Source organism: Megalobrama amblycephala, linkage group LG9 (genome assembly GCF_018812025.1).
Source record: "Megalobrama amblycephala isolate DHTTF-2021 linkage group LG9, ASM1881202v1, whole genome shotgun sequence".
Classification (NCBI taxonomy): domain Eukaryota; kingdom Metazoa; phylum Chordata; class Actinopteri; order Cypriniformes; family Xenocyprididae; genus Megalobrama; species Megalobrama amblycephala.
Genome location: NC_063052.1, coordinates 24,195,365 through 24,214,429, shown reverse-complemented (window position 1 = coordinate 24,214,429; position 19,065 = coordinate 24,195,365). Strand labels below are relative to the sequence as shown.

Below are 19,065 nucleotides of genomic sequence, written 5' to 3'. Positions count from 1 at the left end.
TTAACTACCTAATATAAAATCACACTTAACATATTAAATTATCAAAAGTTTCCTGCATACAATGACCATTCTATATTCTAAAACGTCTTGGGTAACGCTTGGCATTTTCCTCATAAATGTTTTGGTGAAGCAAACGAATCGTCTTTTTGAGTCGGACTGAAAGGATTCGTTTACGAATCATACGAAATCAGTCAGCTGATAGTCCGAACATTTACCCGACCAAAGCCTTTCTTAAGAAATATAAGTCCGATATTGAATTAAATTGTTCTTTCTGTCACTCTGCTGAGGAAGATTTAATTCACTTGTTTTGGCAATGTACACACACAGAGAAATTTTGGTCAGATGTGTTATTGTTTATCCAATCATATTTTATAAGTGACTTTTCTTTCTGTTTTAAAGATGTTTTCTTTGGATTGTTCGACTACTCTAAAGAGAATATAGGGAAATATTACATAATTCATTTGTGTTTCCTACTGGCTAAATTTCACGTACATAAACAAAAAATTACTGGCTCTAAACCTCTCTTTGCTCTATTCAGAGATGATCTAGACAGGTATATGAAAAAACTACCCAATGCTCTATTAATACCAAAGCTACGAAAACTGTTTCTCTTTATAAGTCCGAACATTTTTAACCGGCTCCCGTTCGAAAGAACCGATTTGCTGAAAAGAGTCGAACCTCCCATATCTATTTTCTCTGGATTATTCACTAACCAATGGTAAACCGCGAATTTCTCTGACAAGGGTAAATAAACCAATCACAGGGCGCAACCGACCGGAAGTAGCAATGACGTTTCTAGATTCCCAAAACATGTTGACACCCGGTTCACCTACATGACAAGAGACGCGCTCAATCTGCGTTGTCTAGCAGTCTAACCAACAAGAGTTACAGATCATCAAATAAACATGGATTACAGGTATAACGGACTACAGCGACGGCTGTATTAATATATATATAGTGATAGTCTTGGAAATATATGATGGAATTGCATGCGGTCCATCTCGATGTATTTAGGGGTGGGATTGCAGTGGAGTGATTAAACACATTTCATCAGCTCATCCTTTAAGGACACCGGCAGTGATTATGTCGTATAATATATAGAATAAATGCTATATATCATCTGATATACTTCTAACTATCATTCAACCCCGCAGTGACTTGGTAGTTAGCAACATGATGCAAGTCAAATATATCTAGACAAGTGGCTTTTCGGTTTAAGCATATCATGTTTTAATAAGATCAAGAAATAATGTTTAGTGAGTTCTTTGCTCGTATGTCGTTTGCTGTATTCAGTCGAGCTGTCATTGACGTTAAAGGCCTGAGCAAGGATGACAGCACCATCAGCAGTGCCATCTATACAGGCCTACTCGGCATCGCCCCATCCGGCCTGAAATAGGGCAGGTCTTCTTCATGCAGCTGCATTTGGGCTTAAACCAAATGTATGTCAGCTCAGAAATATTTAAGCATCTATATAACATTTTTATGCATTAATCTTGCAATTTTAGCCTATATTTAGCCTATAATGTCACTAAACTTAGTAACTTCATAAACTAAATATAAACTTATGTGAACATCTCAGGAATTAAAATGAATGAGGAGAGATGTTCTGTGGAAGTTTCATGAAAAACCTAATGTTTTCTACATGGTCTTGTCTATGTTATGGGTTTCTCCGTGCTCTCTACAAGTAAGATAAGATAATTTTTTGTGCTGTCAAATCGATTAATTGCGATTTAATAGCATCTAACATCATTTTTTTGTTGGGATTGGAAAGATTTTTTAATGTTTTTGAAAGAAGTCTCTTCTGCTCACCCAGGCTGCATTTATTTACTCAAAAATAGAGTAAAAACAGTCATATTGTGAAGTATTATTACAATTTAAAATAATTATTTTCTGTTTGAATATATTTTAAACTGTAATTTATTTCTGTGTTGGCAAAGCTGAATTTTCAGCATCATTACTCCAATCTTCGGTGTCACGTGATCCTTCAGAAATCATTTTAATATGCTGACTTGAATATGCTAATATGCTGAAGAAACATTTCTGATTATTATCAATGTTGAAAACAGTTGTGTATATTTTTTCAGGATTCTTTGATGGAAAATTTTAGGGTCAGTAAGATGGGGGGAGAATTACTACTTTTATTCAGCAAGGATGCATTAAATTGATCAAAAGTGACAGTAAAGACATTTATAATGTTATAAAAGATTTATATTTCAGATAAATGCTGTTCTTTTGAACTTTCTATCATCAAGGAATCCTGAAAAACATTGTACACAACTGTTTTCAACATTGATAATAAGAATAAATGTTTCTTGAGTACCAAATCAGCATATTAGAATGATTTCTGAAGGATCATGTGACACTGAAGACTGGAGTAATGATGCTGAAAATTCAGCTTTACATCACAGGAATAATTATTACATTTTAAAATATATTCAAATAGAATTTATTTTAAATTGTAACAATATTTCACAATATTACAGTTTACTGTATTTTGGATCAAATAAATGCAGACTTGGTGAGCAGAAGAGACTTCTTTTAAAAACATTAAAAAAATCCTACTGATCTTACTGACACACAAACATATATATACACAAACTGTTATGTTAGATGTGATTCATAGATTTTTCAGCACTAATAATTTCAAATCAAATCAATATTTCAAGTCCATTTTTTATTTATTTGCTAAGTAGCTAAGTAATAATGCAGAACAATAGGGTGATACAGGTCCCTTTTGGGGTTTATTTCACAATGATGACCATCTGACTGAACATTATCCCTTATATTATGAAAGAGAAAATGTATCAGTCCTCATTATTTCTTTGTAAGTTTTTATTCCTTCTTGTTTCAGGTAGACCAATCACAGGCTTTCCCTGAGCACTTATGATGTCATCAGCCTGTAATACGGTAGCATCTGCAGGTGGAGGAGGAAGTGTTGTCATGGAGACGTCCAACTTCGCCCATGTCATCTTCCAGAATGTTGGGAAAAGCTTCCTCCCGCAGGCAGCGCTTGAATGTCATTACACTCTCACCTCTTTCATCACCCCACATCCCAAAGACTGGGTTGGCATCTTTAAGGTTAGTATCTCACCCATGTGTACAAAGATCTGCTCTGTGCATGACCTACTACAACATTTAGTTTTTCATACACAGAAATTTTTTTTTGTAGGAAAACTATATCCTTCCTTCTGATTTAATCTCACGTCGCGCTTCCTTTCATCTTGAAATTTAATCTCGCACTTAATCAAAAGGAAATGAGTGCACGGAAACTTTACATCTTGTTAAGATACAATGACAGTTTATGACTCGTATTAAAGGCACTTCAAATCAACCAAATCTTTCCAGACAGCATTTAGAGTGGTGGGTTGCAAGGGAAAATGTGGATTGGAAAAAAGATGTTTAATCCACTCAATATCACTTGTTTTGATGGTTAGTTTATGGGGGAAAGGGTTGCGGTGTGAGTGTGTGTTTGCGCGCATGTGCTGTTGTGCTGGATGGTGTTGCTGTTTCCCATGACAATTGAATCCTTCCTTATGCTTTTTCTTTAGTATTTTTTGTCATATTTGTGTCTGCAATATAATCTAATGAAATAACAGATATTACCTGCCATGTGTAACACATATCTAGATAATAGTACTTAGACTTATTATAGACCATTATAAATGGATCATAGATAAATTCTGACTATATCTATGGACTCATATTTAAATAAGCAATGAGGGACTATAGGAAATATTCTCAGGCACTCATTCACAATTAATACACATACCTTAAAGGGATAGTTCATCCAAAAATGAAAATTCTGTTTTCATTTACTCACCCTCAAGTTGTTCAAAACCTGTATGAATTTTTTCTTCTGCTGAACACAAAAGAAGACATTTTGAAGAATGTCGTTAATCAAACAGTTGATGGACCCCACAGACTTCCATAGTATGGGGGGGGGGGGGGGGGAATACTATGGAAGTCAGTTGGGTCCCATCAACTGTAAATGATGACAGAATTTTTATTTTTGGGTGAACAATCCCTTTAACCTGTGCTTTGTATTACTTAGTAAACCACAGGCTCCCTCTGGTGGTATTAACAATGTACTGCTCCAAACAGACAGCGAATTGTCTGTCAGGAGTTGCAAAATTTCATAATAGTTTAGAAATTACTTGCATTTTCTGTGTGCAGTTTTTTTTTACTCAGCTAAAATAGAAAATAATTGGAACTCATTTTCAATTAAAATTTCAGTTTTATATTGTTTAATTTAATATTTTTTATAATAAATATTATTAATTATATCTAAATAATTGTATATGGATCTTTTTATTTGTATAGTTATACAAAGCTGCAGCTTTTTAGTTTGTGCTTGTAATGTCTCTATACATTATTATACATGTTGTATAAAGTGGCCAGTGGTTTAAAAAAAAATTGAAAACTATGCTCTTTAATATTTCATGCGGAACAAACATAGTATTCTTTATCAAGGAGGATGTTGAGGCATGTAAAAAATAGGCTACCTTTAAGCAATTCTCAAAAATGCTGTGTAATCATGCATATACACATACATATAGGTTTGTGCACAGACACACACACACACACACACACACACACACACACACATTCAGACAGGTACTATATAATTAAGTTGTCGCGCACATGCCGAACATGTTCTTATGCACTTGATTTATAGTTACGTCAGCCCTCTTATTATTTAATTTATCATTTATCAGTCCTGTATGTACAAGCATGGCTTGTTTGAAACACACTCGGATGCCTTCTCTCTCTCCTTCCTCTTGCTCTCCTCTTTTCTTCTCTGTAATTAATAGGTGATTTCTTCACAGATGACTGTGTGCCAGATGAAAGCAGAATACTTTCCGTACAAAAAGAGATTACAGATGTGATAAATTGTAATCAAAGTAAATGTCAGGTAGTGTTGTGAAAAATCATGATGACAAATTGCTGACAGTGTGTGTGTGTGTGTGTGTGTCTTGTTTGTAACTGTAAGATGTAACTGTATGTGGCATGTTTATGATAGTGGATTATATTCTGTACTTAATTTCCATCATATTTCATTTAAAAATGCATAAAACCATATAATCACTCATTTGTGCACCCACAAATATGGGTGGTTATGGAGGTGAAGATTTTACACGTGCTTCAAAGGCAGAAATGATGAAATTCACATGCACACACATTTTTAGAGTAACCACACAATTTTAGGCGCCTTTGAAGCAAGTGTAAAATTTTCACCTTTTTCCCGGTCTTTTTTTCCATTACGCCTCCTTTTCCAGCCCTACGCACTGACACACACACACACACTGAGCCCCCCTCTCCTTGCTGGCTAAGAAGTGCAGAAGGGAGGTTAAGTGTTTCCATTCCTCCTTGAGGTTATTGATATTTATAACCTGTGAAATTGGTATGAAACGAAGTATTAGGACTTAAGTTCTCTCATTGAGACTGTCTCTGTTTAATGTTTTGATGTTATTAATGTTAATGTTTCTGTGTTTTTTCTCCCTCTTTATCCATCTCTGTTTTGACTGGGTGTTCCTTAAACTTTTATATAGTCTCTGTGTTTATGTAGTTTCACTTGTATTGTTATGGCCAAAATGAACTAGTCTGTTTTATACGTTTTACTTTAACTGTTTTCAAAGGCCTTCATTGGTCTGGTCACGGAAGTTTTAGTTCTGACTCACTTCATGTTTGCTGTGTGTGTGTGTGTGTGTGTGTGTGTGTTAGGTGGGCTGGAGCAGTGCGAGAGACTACTACACATTCCTTTGGTCTCCCATGCCTGAAAACTACACTGAGGGATCCACGGTTCACCGAACCATCATCTTTCAGGGTATGCACTCACACACACGCCTAAAGTCAACATGTAATGCCTCATACAACTCATTTTACATCCGTAATGTTATGTATTTCCAATTGAAACAGGAGAGACATGTAGAGTGGGATGTTATTTTATTTGTTGGGAATTGATTGGATGGTCCAACTCGCTTTTATCCATCATGATTTGATTGGACTGTCAAAATGGGTGTTATTATTAATGTTATTACATTATTATTTATTATTTTTGTAAGTAATTTGATGGAATTTTTGATGGCATTTTGCCATAAAGACACAGATCATCCAAAATGAATCTTTGCTGTTTTTGTGTTTTGTTTTGTTTTGTTTTGTTTTGTTTTGTTTTGTTTTGTTTTGTTTTGTTTTGTTTTGTTTGCGCATTTTGTTTTTGCTATGATTTTGCTTCTGTTTTGTTTGCAAGTAGCTTTCCTGTTGTAAGTTTGTAGGCCAATGTGTTGACTAATTTCCAAGGGAAGCAGGAGAAAAGTGTAGGGTGGGGCATTATTTTATTCATTGGGAATTGATTGGATGGTCAAAACTTTAATCCATAATGGTTGTACTGTGAAAATTGGTGTTATTATTAATATGAATATATTATAATTAAAACTCTTTATTCTTTGTGTTTATTGCACAAAAAGACCAGGGTCATTAGTAGTAGTAGTATTTAAGCAAATCAAGTTTATAATTTTGATTTCATGTCATCTTAAAGGTGCTGTATGTAATTTGTATGAGGTGCTGTATGTAGTTTACTAAATACTAAAGCATAAAAATACCATAATATGTTTGCAGAGATTTATCGAACATGCTTGTTCACATACTTGTTTGTCCAAAAAACAATACTACAGCCAGTTATTCTACTTTGAAATGTCTGTTTTTGTTTTGGTCTGTGTGATCTCACCCACTGCCAATTTACCCAATAGTATTTTAACTCCCCGGGTTGCCAGTTGGCAGAAAACACTGCAGACATGGAAGCCAGTAAACAAACTGGGTCAGAGGTCACAGATTCTACTTGACCTAAAAAGCCTCGGCATCCATCTAAAAAGCTCTATGTCCAGAGGCATATTAAAACGATGTAAAATCAACTGATCAACTTAAGGCCAATTCACACCACACAGACAAACACGTTTGTTGGGTTTTGTCTGATCAATGTGTTACCCCTGTTGCCGTCTGTTGGAGTTGTTCAGTCAGTGTTTGTTGGTGTCTGTTGGGCAGTGTGAACATGACAGTTATTTTTCATAAAATTCTAAATCCAACTTTTAACTTGTTTGTTGGCTTTTTTGTAAGGTAAGGCTTGTCACCTTCCATTGTCAGTTGCGCTTGTTCCTGTTGCTTTTCCTCAATCTGGCAACCTGCCTGAGCATTGAGTCTGCTGAGGAGGGGATGGGAGAAACAACTTTCTCCAATATTTTGAATTTGGACTGCAGTACCTATTACAACCACTAGTTGTGAATACTGCACACTGCACCTTTAAAGAGACAGTTCAAGTAAAATTAATCTTTAATGATTTTTTTGTTTTGTTTTTTGGTTTTAAATGGTTTTCTGTTGTTAGTTAGAGACTACATTCCATAAAGACAAACCCGGGTAATTAAATACTCTACATGCTGTTTCCTAGGCTACTATGTTCCCCGTAGTGATGGTGAGTTTTATCAGTTCTGCTACGTCACACATACGGGTGAAATCAGAGGTGCGAGCACGCCATTCCAGTTCCGCCCAGCTACACCCACAGGGGAGGAGCTACTGACAGTGGAAGATGAGGGGAACTCAGACATACTGGTTGTGACAACAAAGACCGGACTACTTGAGGTGTGCAAATCTCACACACAAGAGTGCAAACCTTTGCCCTGTTCCAATACATAGTGAGAAAGCAGCATTTTAAGGCATTATCATTTTGTATTTCCAGATACAAAATGTAAGGAACTTAATCATGCTCTCTCCTAAAATAATGTGTTTTTGCCAAATTATAAAGCAGAATTGCATGTATTTTTTGCAAGGATGCATTGCAACAATCCCAGAAAAAAAAAAAAAAAAAAAAATGAACGTTTGTTTAGTTCACTGTTTAGTGCACTGTGTACTGTTTTTATTTACTTATTAATGTAAATAAAAATAAATAAATACATTAAAAAATATTTAATTATTTGTTTAGTTCTGAACTAAAAAGCACTGATTTAAAAACAAAAATAGTTCAGTGTAATTAAAATGGATTCTTTTACCCAATTTTGTCTCCTGTTTTTATATGCTTATTAGAGTAGATTAAAAATAAATAAATACAAAAATGTATAAAAAATGTTTAGTTCAGTACTAAAAACCATTAATTAAAAAAAAGAGTTCAGAATATTATTTTAGCTAACATTTGTGTGTTCTGAGTTTTAATATGTTTCAACCCGTTATCTCAGCAATAAGCTGTTTCAAACTTTACCGAATCAGTTGTGAAGTGTGGAGCTGCCTATGTAGATTGCAAATCAGCTCATTCGGTTTGGAACAGAGCTGTGTCTGTTATTTATTTTGCCTTATTATCTGTGTGTTTGTGAGCAGCAGCGTGTAGAGGAAGTTCAACAGGAGTGCAAAGAGCTTCAGAAAGCACTACGCCTCCTCACACAGGAGAGGGATCAGCTACAGGAGAGGCAGAGACAACAGAACCAGGTACCAAACACACACTCTCAATATAAAGGTGACCAGCCAATGAAGCAGCAAAGATGGCTTACACACAGTGTTTGAGCAGCATATAACACACCAGAGATCACAAGTTCAAGTTATCTGCACATCAAAGCACTCTCCTGTGTGTGTATGTTCACATTTGTGCTTTAAGACTTTCTGTCTCCAAGTGTAAAACGCCTTTCTGTTTGACTGACGGTGAACTTACTCCCACAGAGCACTTTATCTTATCAGATAATGGCTGTGTGTGTCTCTGTGTGCATTACTGACCTTCCCCATAAAGTCATGTGATTTATCCGTATGTAATTCTGACTGTGCTGAGGATGATTTACCGAGAGTAAGAGAACTGGGAGTTTGAGAAACAGAGAGAGACAGAGAAAAGCTGACTTGGGCAACTGTCATCATGGCGGTGCCATGTCGACCACAGAGGGTAGACGTGACGTCAAACGTGAGCACGCAGCCAGGAGTAAATGTCCACCAAAACCTCAACAGAAAGGAGGAGACCTGCCCAGTCCCTGGGACAACAGCAGCCAGTCACACAATTTTCTCTCTCTTCCTCTCTCTGTCTCTCCCTTATCTTCAGTTTTTCGTACTTGTTTTGATGATATTTAAAGGTGCTGTAAGTGATTTATTTTTTGTAATACCACACATAAAATGTCACTAGCACTACTTGATAGATATTGCTGAAAGGTTTCCTGAGAAATCACAACTGTCTTTGTAACAGCCGTGTGCTCTCTGAAAAGGGGCCATTCACACAGAAAGTGTTTTTGCTATTAAGAAGAGAGATGCAGGGCAGTGGAACAAAAAAAAAAAAAGCAAGGTCTAGCACCGCGTTCTTAGAATGCCGTGTAATGCGCGAGACGCACAGAAGACGAAAGTGCAGTTGTCAAATGTGTCCATCTAAACACATGTTTTTGCTTTAAAAAAAGAAGTAGCACAGTGAAATGCAAAAACGCATTCTGTGCCTCTTAAATAGGCATTTGTTTTTTTTTTTATTGTTTGTTAACTGTCAATCATTTTGCGTCTTCGGGTTTGCAGGCATTCAATTGGCTGATTTGCCTTTGAAAGGTGGGTTTTTTAAGAGAGAGTGTGTGTGGCAGTCATAATGTCAAGTTAAATAAATGCATTAATGCCTTTTTCATTTATATACACAACCATTCAAAAGTTTGGGGTCTGCAAGATTTGTTTTTAAAAATATTATAAAATATTCTTAACATTTTTTTAAATATATTTTAAAGGGGTCATGACATGAAAAAATGAAGAAAAAAAAGGTTCAGAGCTTAAAACGTCCTCCTTATTATAACCAAGGCATTTATTTAATCAATCTCGAAAAACGTCTTGTTTTGAAATTGCGGGATCTGATGTCACAGGCAAATTTTCTAAAGCAGCCTAACAGTTTAATGATCTACAGCAATATAGCGCAAGCTTTGGTGAAAACTAAACAAATATTTAATTACTACAGTAGTAATTTCTCAATAGAAATGATATCAAAATTGAAATATGTTGGTCAAAATCGTACATTTATACACAAACTGAGCAGCAAACACAACTTTCGGACGCCATCTTTATTTTTCTAGCTCAACTGTCACAGAATGGAAAGCACAGGATTGTGGGATATTAAAGACAGCTAAGGATACATCTATGCTTCCTTCAAAAAGCGATCTGAGGAAGGTATCTCATGAGACAGGAAGTGAAGCTAACATTGGATTCGGACGTGCCTTGATGCCTTACTACCTTGAAATGTGTCCTCAGAAGGCAGCATTTTCCAGTTTCCGGACGCAGCCGTAATCTCACCATAGTCCCCGCCCACTGGCATTCAGTTACTTAACGGCTGATATTTTCCTACATTGGAGAATGTAGCATAATGTCAAAAGCAAATAGAACCCATTATAATCACTGACACTGACTACGTTTACATGGACAGCAGTAATCCGATATTAATACGATTAAGACAATACTCTGATTAAGAAAGGACCATGTAAACAGCGATGTTTTATTACCTTAATCTGACTAAAGTCATACTCGAAGTAAACACAAATCGAATTAAGGCAGGTGGAGTATTCCTATTTTATTCACATTATTGGAGTGCATTGTAGACATGTACACACCTTAATCACACTATTAACGTCATGTGGGAGTTTTTGCCACATTTTGCCGCAGGACACATAATACACACACGGCAGTGGTCAACCGTTTTGACGGCAAACAAGAGCAAGCGTCAAGCAAGAAGCCACAAATCAAATTCCTCTCACCTCATCTCTCATCCAGTACCTCTGAGTTTGTCGCGGTCGCATGAATAAAAGTTGCCGAATTAAAGTACAGGAGGCCTGTTGCTGGAGAATTTGTATCCACCGTTGTCTATTTACAGAGCCCCACACATGAGAGAGAAAATAAATAGTAACCTGGGCTAAATCGTGCGAACGATTTACTAATTTGTTCCCTCTATGTATAAATCGAGGGAACGAATTAGTAAATCATGCACACAATTTATTTATTTATTCTTGCATGTCATGTGCGGGCTCCGTATATATATTTGCACGTATTGCATGTCAAATAATTAACTGCACTTGAAGCTTTCGTAAGATTAAAAATGAAAACTCCCAAAACTGTATAGGGGAGAGTGGGGTAATGTGAGACATCGGGTAATGTGAGACACCCCCTGTATCTCGGCAACGGAACACATTTGTGGTTATGTGACAATTATGTTTTCAAGCCCCTCACATTTCCCCTTGGCCATGAAGGAGAGGACCTCATGGTGCTGTGCTAAGCATGTTTTTTTCACAAAAATATTTTTTTTGCATGTAAAAGTAAATTTTCTTGCGGTCAACTTAATCAACTGTTGTGCCAAAGCAAAATGATTCAGGTAGAAAACTTATATCATACATGTTAATGAACTATCAACATATAAAACCACGTGATGATGCTAGCTGAAGATTAGCCTGAATTGCTAAGAGAGATCATTTTTTTCTAAAATGTAGTGGTGGGGTAAAGTCATAGACAGTAAAAGAAATGGACACAGCGACCCCATTGGAACTCAATTGAGACAAGTGAAGCCCATTTTTAGCGATTTTTAGCACTTCCGTTTCTGACGCGCAGACTCAAACTAAGCTTGATGACGTCAGCAACCTGTCTGACAGATGTAAATCTTCTAGTAGCTGTGCGTCCAAACTGCCATCGTTAATCTTGCAGAGACGGCGAGCTTGAGCGGGGAGTTCTTTGGCGTGAGTGAGCAGGAGTAAGTATTCTGATTAATTATTTTGTATAGTATTTTAAAATGTAACGCCAGTACGCCATATTAAGTTAATGCATACTATTGCCTGCGAGCTTCTCCTCCTGTCTGTACGGTAATTTCTTTGCTGTGCGACAGAGAGTCGAGTGGTTATGACGCAATCGTTAGCCTATTTTTACAAAAACTGTATCTACGGGGCCATAATGTAACATAGAAGGTAATGGAGCCCTTTATACATTGTCGTGTATCTTTAGAAATAAATAATGGACAAATGGAGTCTTTAAACGCCTCAGATGTAAAGTTATTCACTGTCAAAGTGACGCCAAAATGAATGGGAGTCAATGGGGATGCTAACGCAAGTGAAGTTCTGCTACAAGATGGCGGCACCCGGCCGACTTCAACTTCCGGTCGACTTCCTTGGGCACTGGGTAAAGTGAGACAAATGCTTTGGGGTAAAGTGAGACATGAGGCACAAGTTAAATTTAGTCTTAAAAATATTTAATGTAATATTACATTACATGTGTTTTTATTTTTAATGTCATAAACATTGTAGAAAGCCATCATGCCAAGGCAAAACACCAGGAAAGACAACCTGGGGCAAAAAAACCCTCGAGGAGAATCATGTGGCACATGTTGTGGTAAAGAAGCTGCCTCAACCTAAAAGGCCTGGAGAGATGGAGAGAGCAACTCCTCATCTTTCCCTGTAACCTTCAGGGCTGGAATGTAGAGTAGGCCTAGTGATGTTCTAATACAGATGGATCTAGTCCTGTGTTCTGAGTCCCAGGCTGTTCTAGCTGGTTCTGATTGTGCTTTGCTCTGACCTCCAGACACTAGCTGGCTCTAAGGGTGCGTTCACACTTGTAGTTTGGTTCGTTTGGTTATATTTGGTCCGGACCAAAGAGGAAGAAAAAACATTTAGTCCTGGTCCAATTAGCGTTCAGATTGGCAATTTTATCACCGAACCAAAAGATACCGAACCTTGAGGCATAGGGATACATTCACAATGTGATTGGTCAGATTTTATGACGTATTGCCTATTTTGAGACGGAACTTAACAAAAATCCCAAACAATGCTGTGTGCTGAGGTAAATGCGCTCGTTGTGTGTGCATAGCAGCGCATAGCCTGCGTGTGATGGTATTTTGGCCAGCTGGGAACTCGTGAAGAGCTTATAACATGTGTAAAGTTGTCAAAACAGCGGCAGGAATCCATCCGTCACACACACAAACGAGACATGCGTCTGATGCCTGTGATGGGCAAACTCGCAACTATGACAAGACAAAACGACATGCGTGAGGATTCTGTCCTTTTTAGGGTCTCTTTTTAGGACAGCGTTCACATATGTTCAAATAAACCGCACTAACTGAGCAATCGCACCAGGGTTTGTTTTAATCGAACAAAACATGACAAGTGTGAACGCACCCTAAGGGTCCTGTGTTCTGACCCCAGATTGTGTTCTAATCTAACTGGTTCTATCTGTCATTTGAATGTTAATTAAAATATTTTGAATTATATTATGTTGTATTTGATTTTGTTCAGAGTTACTTTCAAGTGTTTAGAAAAAAAAATTGCTTAATTGACCAGTCCCCATGATTCTGTTACTAGTCTGACATTAGTTCTGGAATGTGTGGTTGTCAAGCTAGCTGTCAGGATTCTAACTGTTACAACATGTGTTGTTATGGTAGTTTCAGAGTGGAAAAAGTAAGTGGATCAGTTTACCCCTTGATTTCTCTGGTCTGTCTCAGTTTACCCTAAGCTGGGGTAAAGTGAGACACAAGATGACTTTTTTTTAAAACAATCATATTTTCACTGACCTTCGTCCTGAATACATTCTGATAATTTCTATGGCTAGGAAACATCCTGAATTAATGGGAAATGTGTAAATTTTACTGATATATCATTTTAGCTCGCTTAGAGGGGAGCAAATGTAAAAAGTGTCTCACTTTACCCCACTCTCCCCTATGGCACGAACTGTGTGGTGATGATACGTGAAATTCTGTAGAGAACGTCGGACAGCGTGCTGTGGGGACGTAATGACGTTTACCATTAATCGATCTATGTTCTGTAACATGTAAAATGGGAACATGAATGGAATATTCTAAAAGCAACTCATGTAAACACCTTAATCATAATATTGTCTTATTCAGAATAAGGTCAGTAATTAGATTACTGCTGTCCATGTAAACGTAGTCACTGTCTACACTGGATACAGTATACAGATGCGCGTCCAGTTTCTGAGGTCCACGCACTTGAGTCTGTCGACAACAGGACAAATGGAAGGGTGAAAGAACATTCGCTTTGACGCATCCAGTTTAAACGGCTCGTTTACAGACTTCAGAAGGATCCCAGCATTGGAAACAAGTGGATGGTTTATTTTAAAGGTGCAATATGTAATATTTTTGCAGTAAAATATCCAAAAACCACTAGGCCAGTGTTATATATTTTGTTCACTTGAGTACTTACAATATCCCAAATGTTTCCAACTATTTGTAAATCGTGAGAAAATGGCACTTTTAACCAAGGCTCCGGGACGTGTGAGGAGTCGCCTGTCAATTGCGTCATACCCGCGTTTACCCTCGGTCTGCCTATAGTAGACAAGGGAACAACTGTTTTGATATATTTATAGACAGAAAACGAATTGTTGTTATATACTGTAGCTCAACACGTTTAGTCGTATTGTTTAAATCTAATTTTCTTGATTTTTTGCGAGTACCGTGCTTTACCATGCTTCAGAGAAAAACACTATTTTGTCAAATAGCTAACATAGCATAATCAGATGCAACTTTATTTTAGTAACAGTAATACAGAATTTTCTCTATCATTCAATATGTTTTAAAACGAATTGAATGCCATTTATCAACACAAGCCATCCGGCATTTAATATGATATTCTAAAATCGATCCATCTTACTGCAGTGTGTCTCAAACAAGTGTCTCACAGCAGCCGCCGAGTGAACGCACAGAATAACGCTATAACATCATTTTCAACACTCTCAAATGTATCTAATATAATAAACAGAGCTGCGTTACCTCATACTCATGACCGGAATAGCGGAAGTGGCGCCGTCGACTGTGTCATCATAAAAGTTCCGCTGCTCGCGGCTTGTGTTGCGCAATCGCTCCAGCGGCCTCGTTCAGCTCCCACAACACTCGGTCCTGCTCTGCTTCATACTACAGTAATGTTAATAATCGCATCCATACACATGATTTCTTCCCGAGTCCTATCCTCATTCTTTTGCACCGTCCGTTAAGGTGAAGACCACATGTCCCACGATTCTGTGCTCAAACTTGGCGTCTTTGTTTTGAATAGGCTTCTAGCGACCTCTAGCGGACAGAATTCTTACATACTGCACCTTTAATGACATCCCGGATCGCAACAGAGAATTATATGTTTGGAGGTGGTTTGTTTTGTAAATAAGGTACTGTTTAAACTTTTGTTGAAAGATGAAGCAGCCAACTATATTGGATCTGGCAGCAGCTGAATCACAAACCATAAGTAAATAAATTCATCTAATGCTTTGTCTGTAAATGACGATTTTATATGGATAATGTTTTCAAAACTCTTACTCCCGTGCAGTAGCCATTGGGTGTTGATACCGTTTCCTATGCAGTGACGTTATGGCCAATCATAACATTTACTGTCAAGCTTTAAGGGAACTGCCCCTTAAAAACGGATGATTTCAGACAGAGGGTCAGAACGAAGGTTGAAAATAATTAGTTTTCTGCATATATATTTGTTTTTGTATTTGTTTTTGTTTTGTTTTTGTTTTTTTATGCAAAAAAACTTTATTAACATTATAAGTGAACCTTAAGGAACACATTAAAATAATGAAAAAAATCCATGTCACGATCCCTTTAAAATGTACATAATTCCTGTGATGGTCAAGGTGAATTTCCAGTATTCAGTGTCACATGATCTTTCAGATTTAAAGGGATAGTTCACCCAAAAATGAAAGGGTGAGTAAATGAGGACAGAATTTTCATTGTTGGGTGAACTATCCCTTTAATTCTAATATGTTGATTTGGTGTAACACAAGTAACATTTCTTATTAATATCATCATGTTGAAAATAGTTGTGATGCTTAAAATCTTTATTTATTTATTTTATAAATTTAATGCATCCTTGCTAAATAAAAGTATTAATTTCTTTAAAAAAAAAAAAGTACTTACCCCAACATTTGAACTGTAGCATATTGTTGTACTAAATGATTACCATATTCATGTACCAATACACTTTTAATTGCACCAATTTAAAAATCTTTAAACGGTATCTTATTATATAAAATAATTTATCCAGTCTATCTCTTATCCCTTTTTTAATGTTTATTCATTTATTTACCTATTTTTACCAGATTTTTTTCCCCCTTTTCTTGCCATGAAAATAGCCCTATAGATGGCATAAAACAAGTAAACAAATAAAACCATGTAAGTACCATCAATACCAAAGAATTTTGTGGTGCTCCCCATCCCCTGCATTATTTCTTAAATATGTTTGGCTAATTTCATCCATTTACTACTTTGTACCATGTTTAAATCCTTTCCACAAAATAGTTTTTTCCCTCAACATCAACAAAGAATATGCAAAAAGAAAAAAGGTCATTCCATTAGGGTTTGATGTGGTGGTGATGTTTGAGTGCACAGCAAGCACATTAAACTCTAAAAGGGCCCAGCCCCAGAAAACAGCAGGATATGATTCGATTGGTTTGTTGGTCTTTCAGCACCCCCTAGTGTTTCTTCTGGAAACTCTTTTGAAGTGTGTAAGTGTGAATTATGAGTGTCACAAAGGACAAAGAACACCACAAATAAAACATTAACACTTTTATAATTCTCTCTCACACCCCAGTCACACAAACCCTTTCATATGCCATAAGTGTGCATGTGTCTGTTAAACTGTCAGAACTTACATATGAAAATAGACTTCCTCTTTATCGTGAGAACATAAGTATATATTTTGTGGCTGCTAATTTTACGACCGCACATTTTATTTGCCTGTGCTGCAATTCCGAAACATCATCAGCCGTAAAACACCACGAGTCACCAGATTAGCCGGAGGACAAGGCGTGTATGCGTGCTTTCAGAACCAGATGTTACTGTGATTTACTGATGACGACAGTTAAATATGAGCCACCGCAACAAAAGTGAAATCGAAGCCCCCTTCTTTCCTTCTGACATCATACAATTTTGTATTTTAGTTTTTGGGGATTGACTGAATCAGGCAAACCTGTGTTTCTGATCATTATTTTCTTCTCTTCCAATTAAGTCTCCTGTAAACTACCATATTATTAAAATTTGTCCTTGAATTCTCTGTCATTCCCCACAGATTACTCTTTGTTAATATATGTTTTATAATTGTTTAAATAGTTGGTTGGGTCACTTTTGAATCAGTATTGGCGTTATAGCTTATTGCTATTGGGTAAAACGCTTGGAGTATTTTGAATGGCTGGAAGGTATGATTGATAGCATTTGCTGTCCAATGGCAGGAGCTGCAGAAAGGCCTGCATGAGGAGAAGGAGGAGGCTCAAGCCAGAGTGAGACAGCTTGAGCAGGACCTGCTAGAAATCACGCAAAAAGCTGTTCTTAAAGAGACCGAACTGGACTGGTAAGGCCCATACACACATTACCATTATTTTTTTACATATTGGTAAAAAATTTCAGACGTTTCAGGCAGACCTTTTCATGCTCAAAAACTCTTGAAACTTTGCACACATGTTGGAATTGTCGGCCATCAGGGCCAGACACAAGTTGACATTGTGTGGGGTGGGGGTGGGGGGGTATACCCTTTAATATGGTTGTATTTTAGGCCCTGTTTCCACCTGATATTAAGATGCGTTTTGGTCGATTGGATCACAAGTGGATGACGCTAAATAGAGGTGTAAACGGGGTGTAAAACGTTTTGAGCTTGTACACTTTCGACCACTTCCAGAGGTAGTCGAAAACGCACCGGATTGGGTTCATAGTGGAAACGCTCATGTGGTCGAATATGTTCAAACAACCAATAAAGACTACCTACTCTCCACCTACTGACCTAACGTGTAAACATTATGGGAACGCCAGACGGGACTTGAACTTTGTCAGCTGAAGACCCAAGTTTGCTTTGAAGATGAAAAACGTACCAAGCACAATGTTCTCTTGGCGTGGTATTGCGGCTATCAGATTAGAAATGAAAGCTGCTGCTCTCCATATTTTTTTCCGTCATCTCTGGGCACATTCATATGTAAATTGTGCAAGCTTATTTTGTCCATTAGTTCGAAACATCTGAAAATACCCATTCATTTACCTGCCCATAGACCCTCCCCTCGATAAATCAGGACAGAAGTGTTTGAAAGTGGACAAAAAAGATGGATTAAAATACCAGGTGGAAACGAGTATGTGTCTCCCTCGTCCACTTGTGATCTGATCATCCAAAACGCATCTTAATACCAGGTGGAAACAGGGCCTTAGGAGCTCTGTAGGGCACCTCTTTTCATCTATAGAAACCAAACTTCATTGGGCCATAGATCTCATCGGACCAAACAACTTTCGCACTCTAAGTCATACGCCAGCCCAACAGGAAGTCAGTTATTATGGGTTGTTTGAAAAATGCATGCTTTGGAATTTGATATACTCTTCCTAGTGTATTCATTCGCCACTCATTAACTCAGGCAGAATGAATCTAAAACATTGAGGATACTAAATTATGAGTGGATTTTTGATATCTTGAACGGTTTGGCCTTAGTGAGGCAATGAATTTATGGCAAAAAAAAAGGGACACAAGAAGTGTTATAACTTCTGATTGGTTTTGATAAAACTTCAGCTGCATTGTAGGAGTCTGATCTCATGGATGTGACTATTGAGTCGAAGTCATAGTGCCACCATCTGGCAGCAGGAAGTGTATCACTTTTAAAATGCTTTGACATCATCCTCTTATTTTTACCTGATTTACATCAAACTTCGCCAGAAATCAAATTGTATGAAACTCGACACACATCAGAGTTGTTGGCCAGTAGACATGGGCAAAGCCTTAGAAATGGGCATGTAGAAGGGGCTCAGTAGCACCACTAAATTTGGGGGTTAGTTTTACCTACAGTCAGTACATCTATTGTTCTCATCGAGCCGGACAACTTTCTAATATTAGTAATTAGCTCCGGCCAGGAGGAAGTCAGCTATTTTTGTTTGAATTTAGATTTTTTAATCAAGTTCAGAATTTTTAACTACTGCTCCAAAGGCTGTCATAGGATTCACACCAAACTTGGATATTGGATATCTTAAACTTTGTTGCTATAGCAAGGGATTAAAGTAATCACAAAATGGAAACCGGAAGTATCATATCTTGTAAATAATAAATTATACTCCATTTATTTCTATATATAATAATACAAATA

General features: G+C 37.1%; 1 protein-coding gene across 1 annotated transcript in view; it reads left to right on the top strand.

The window, feature by feature from the left end:
• The first annotated feature begins 785 nt into the window (after nucleotides 1–785).
• Nucleotides 786–19,065, top strand: part of tax1bp1a (Tax1 (human T-cell leukemia virus type I) binding protein 1a) — a 44,696-nt gene continuing 26,416 nt past the window's right edge. Inside the window, 6 exon segments of the mRNA XM_048202255.1 lie at nucleotides 786–916; nucleotides 2,852–3,078; nucleotides 5,722–5,824; nucleotides 7,439–7,629; nucleotides 8,359–8,466; nucleotides 17,185–17,303. Coding sequence (XP_048058212.1) covers nucleotides 2,884–3,078; nucleotides 5,722–5,824; nucleotides 7,439–7,629; nucleotides 8,359–8,466; nucleotides 17,185–17,303 — 716 coding nt within the window. The 5' untranslated portion in view covers nucleotides 786–916; nucleotides 2,852–2,883.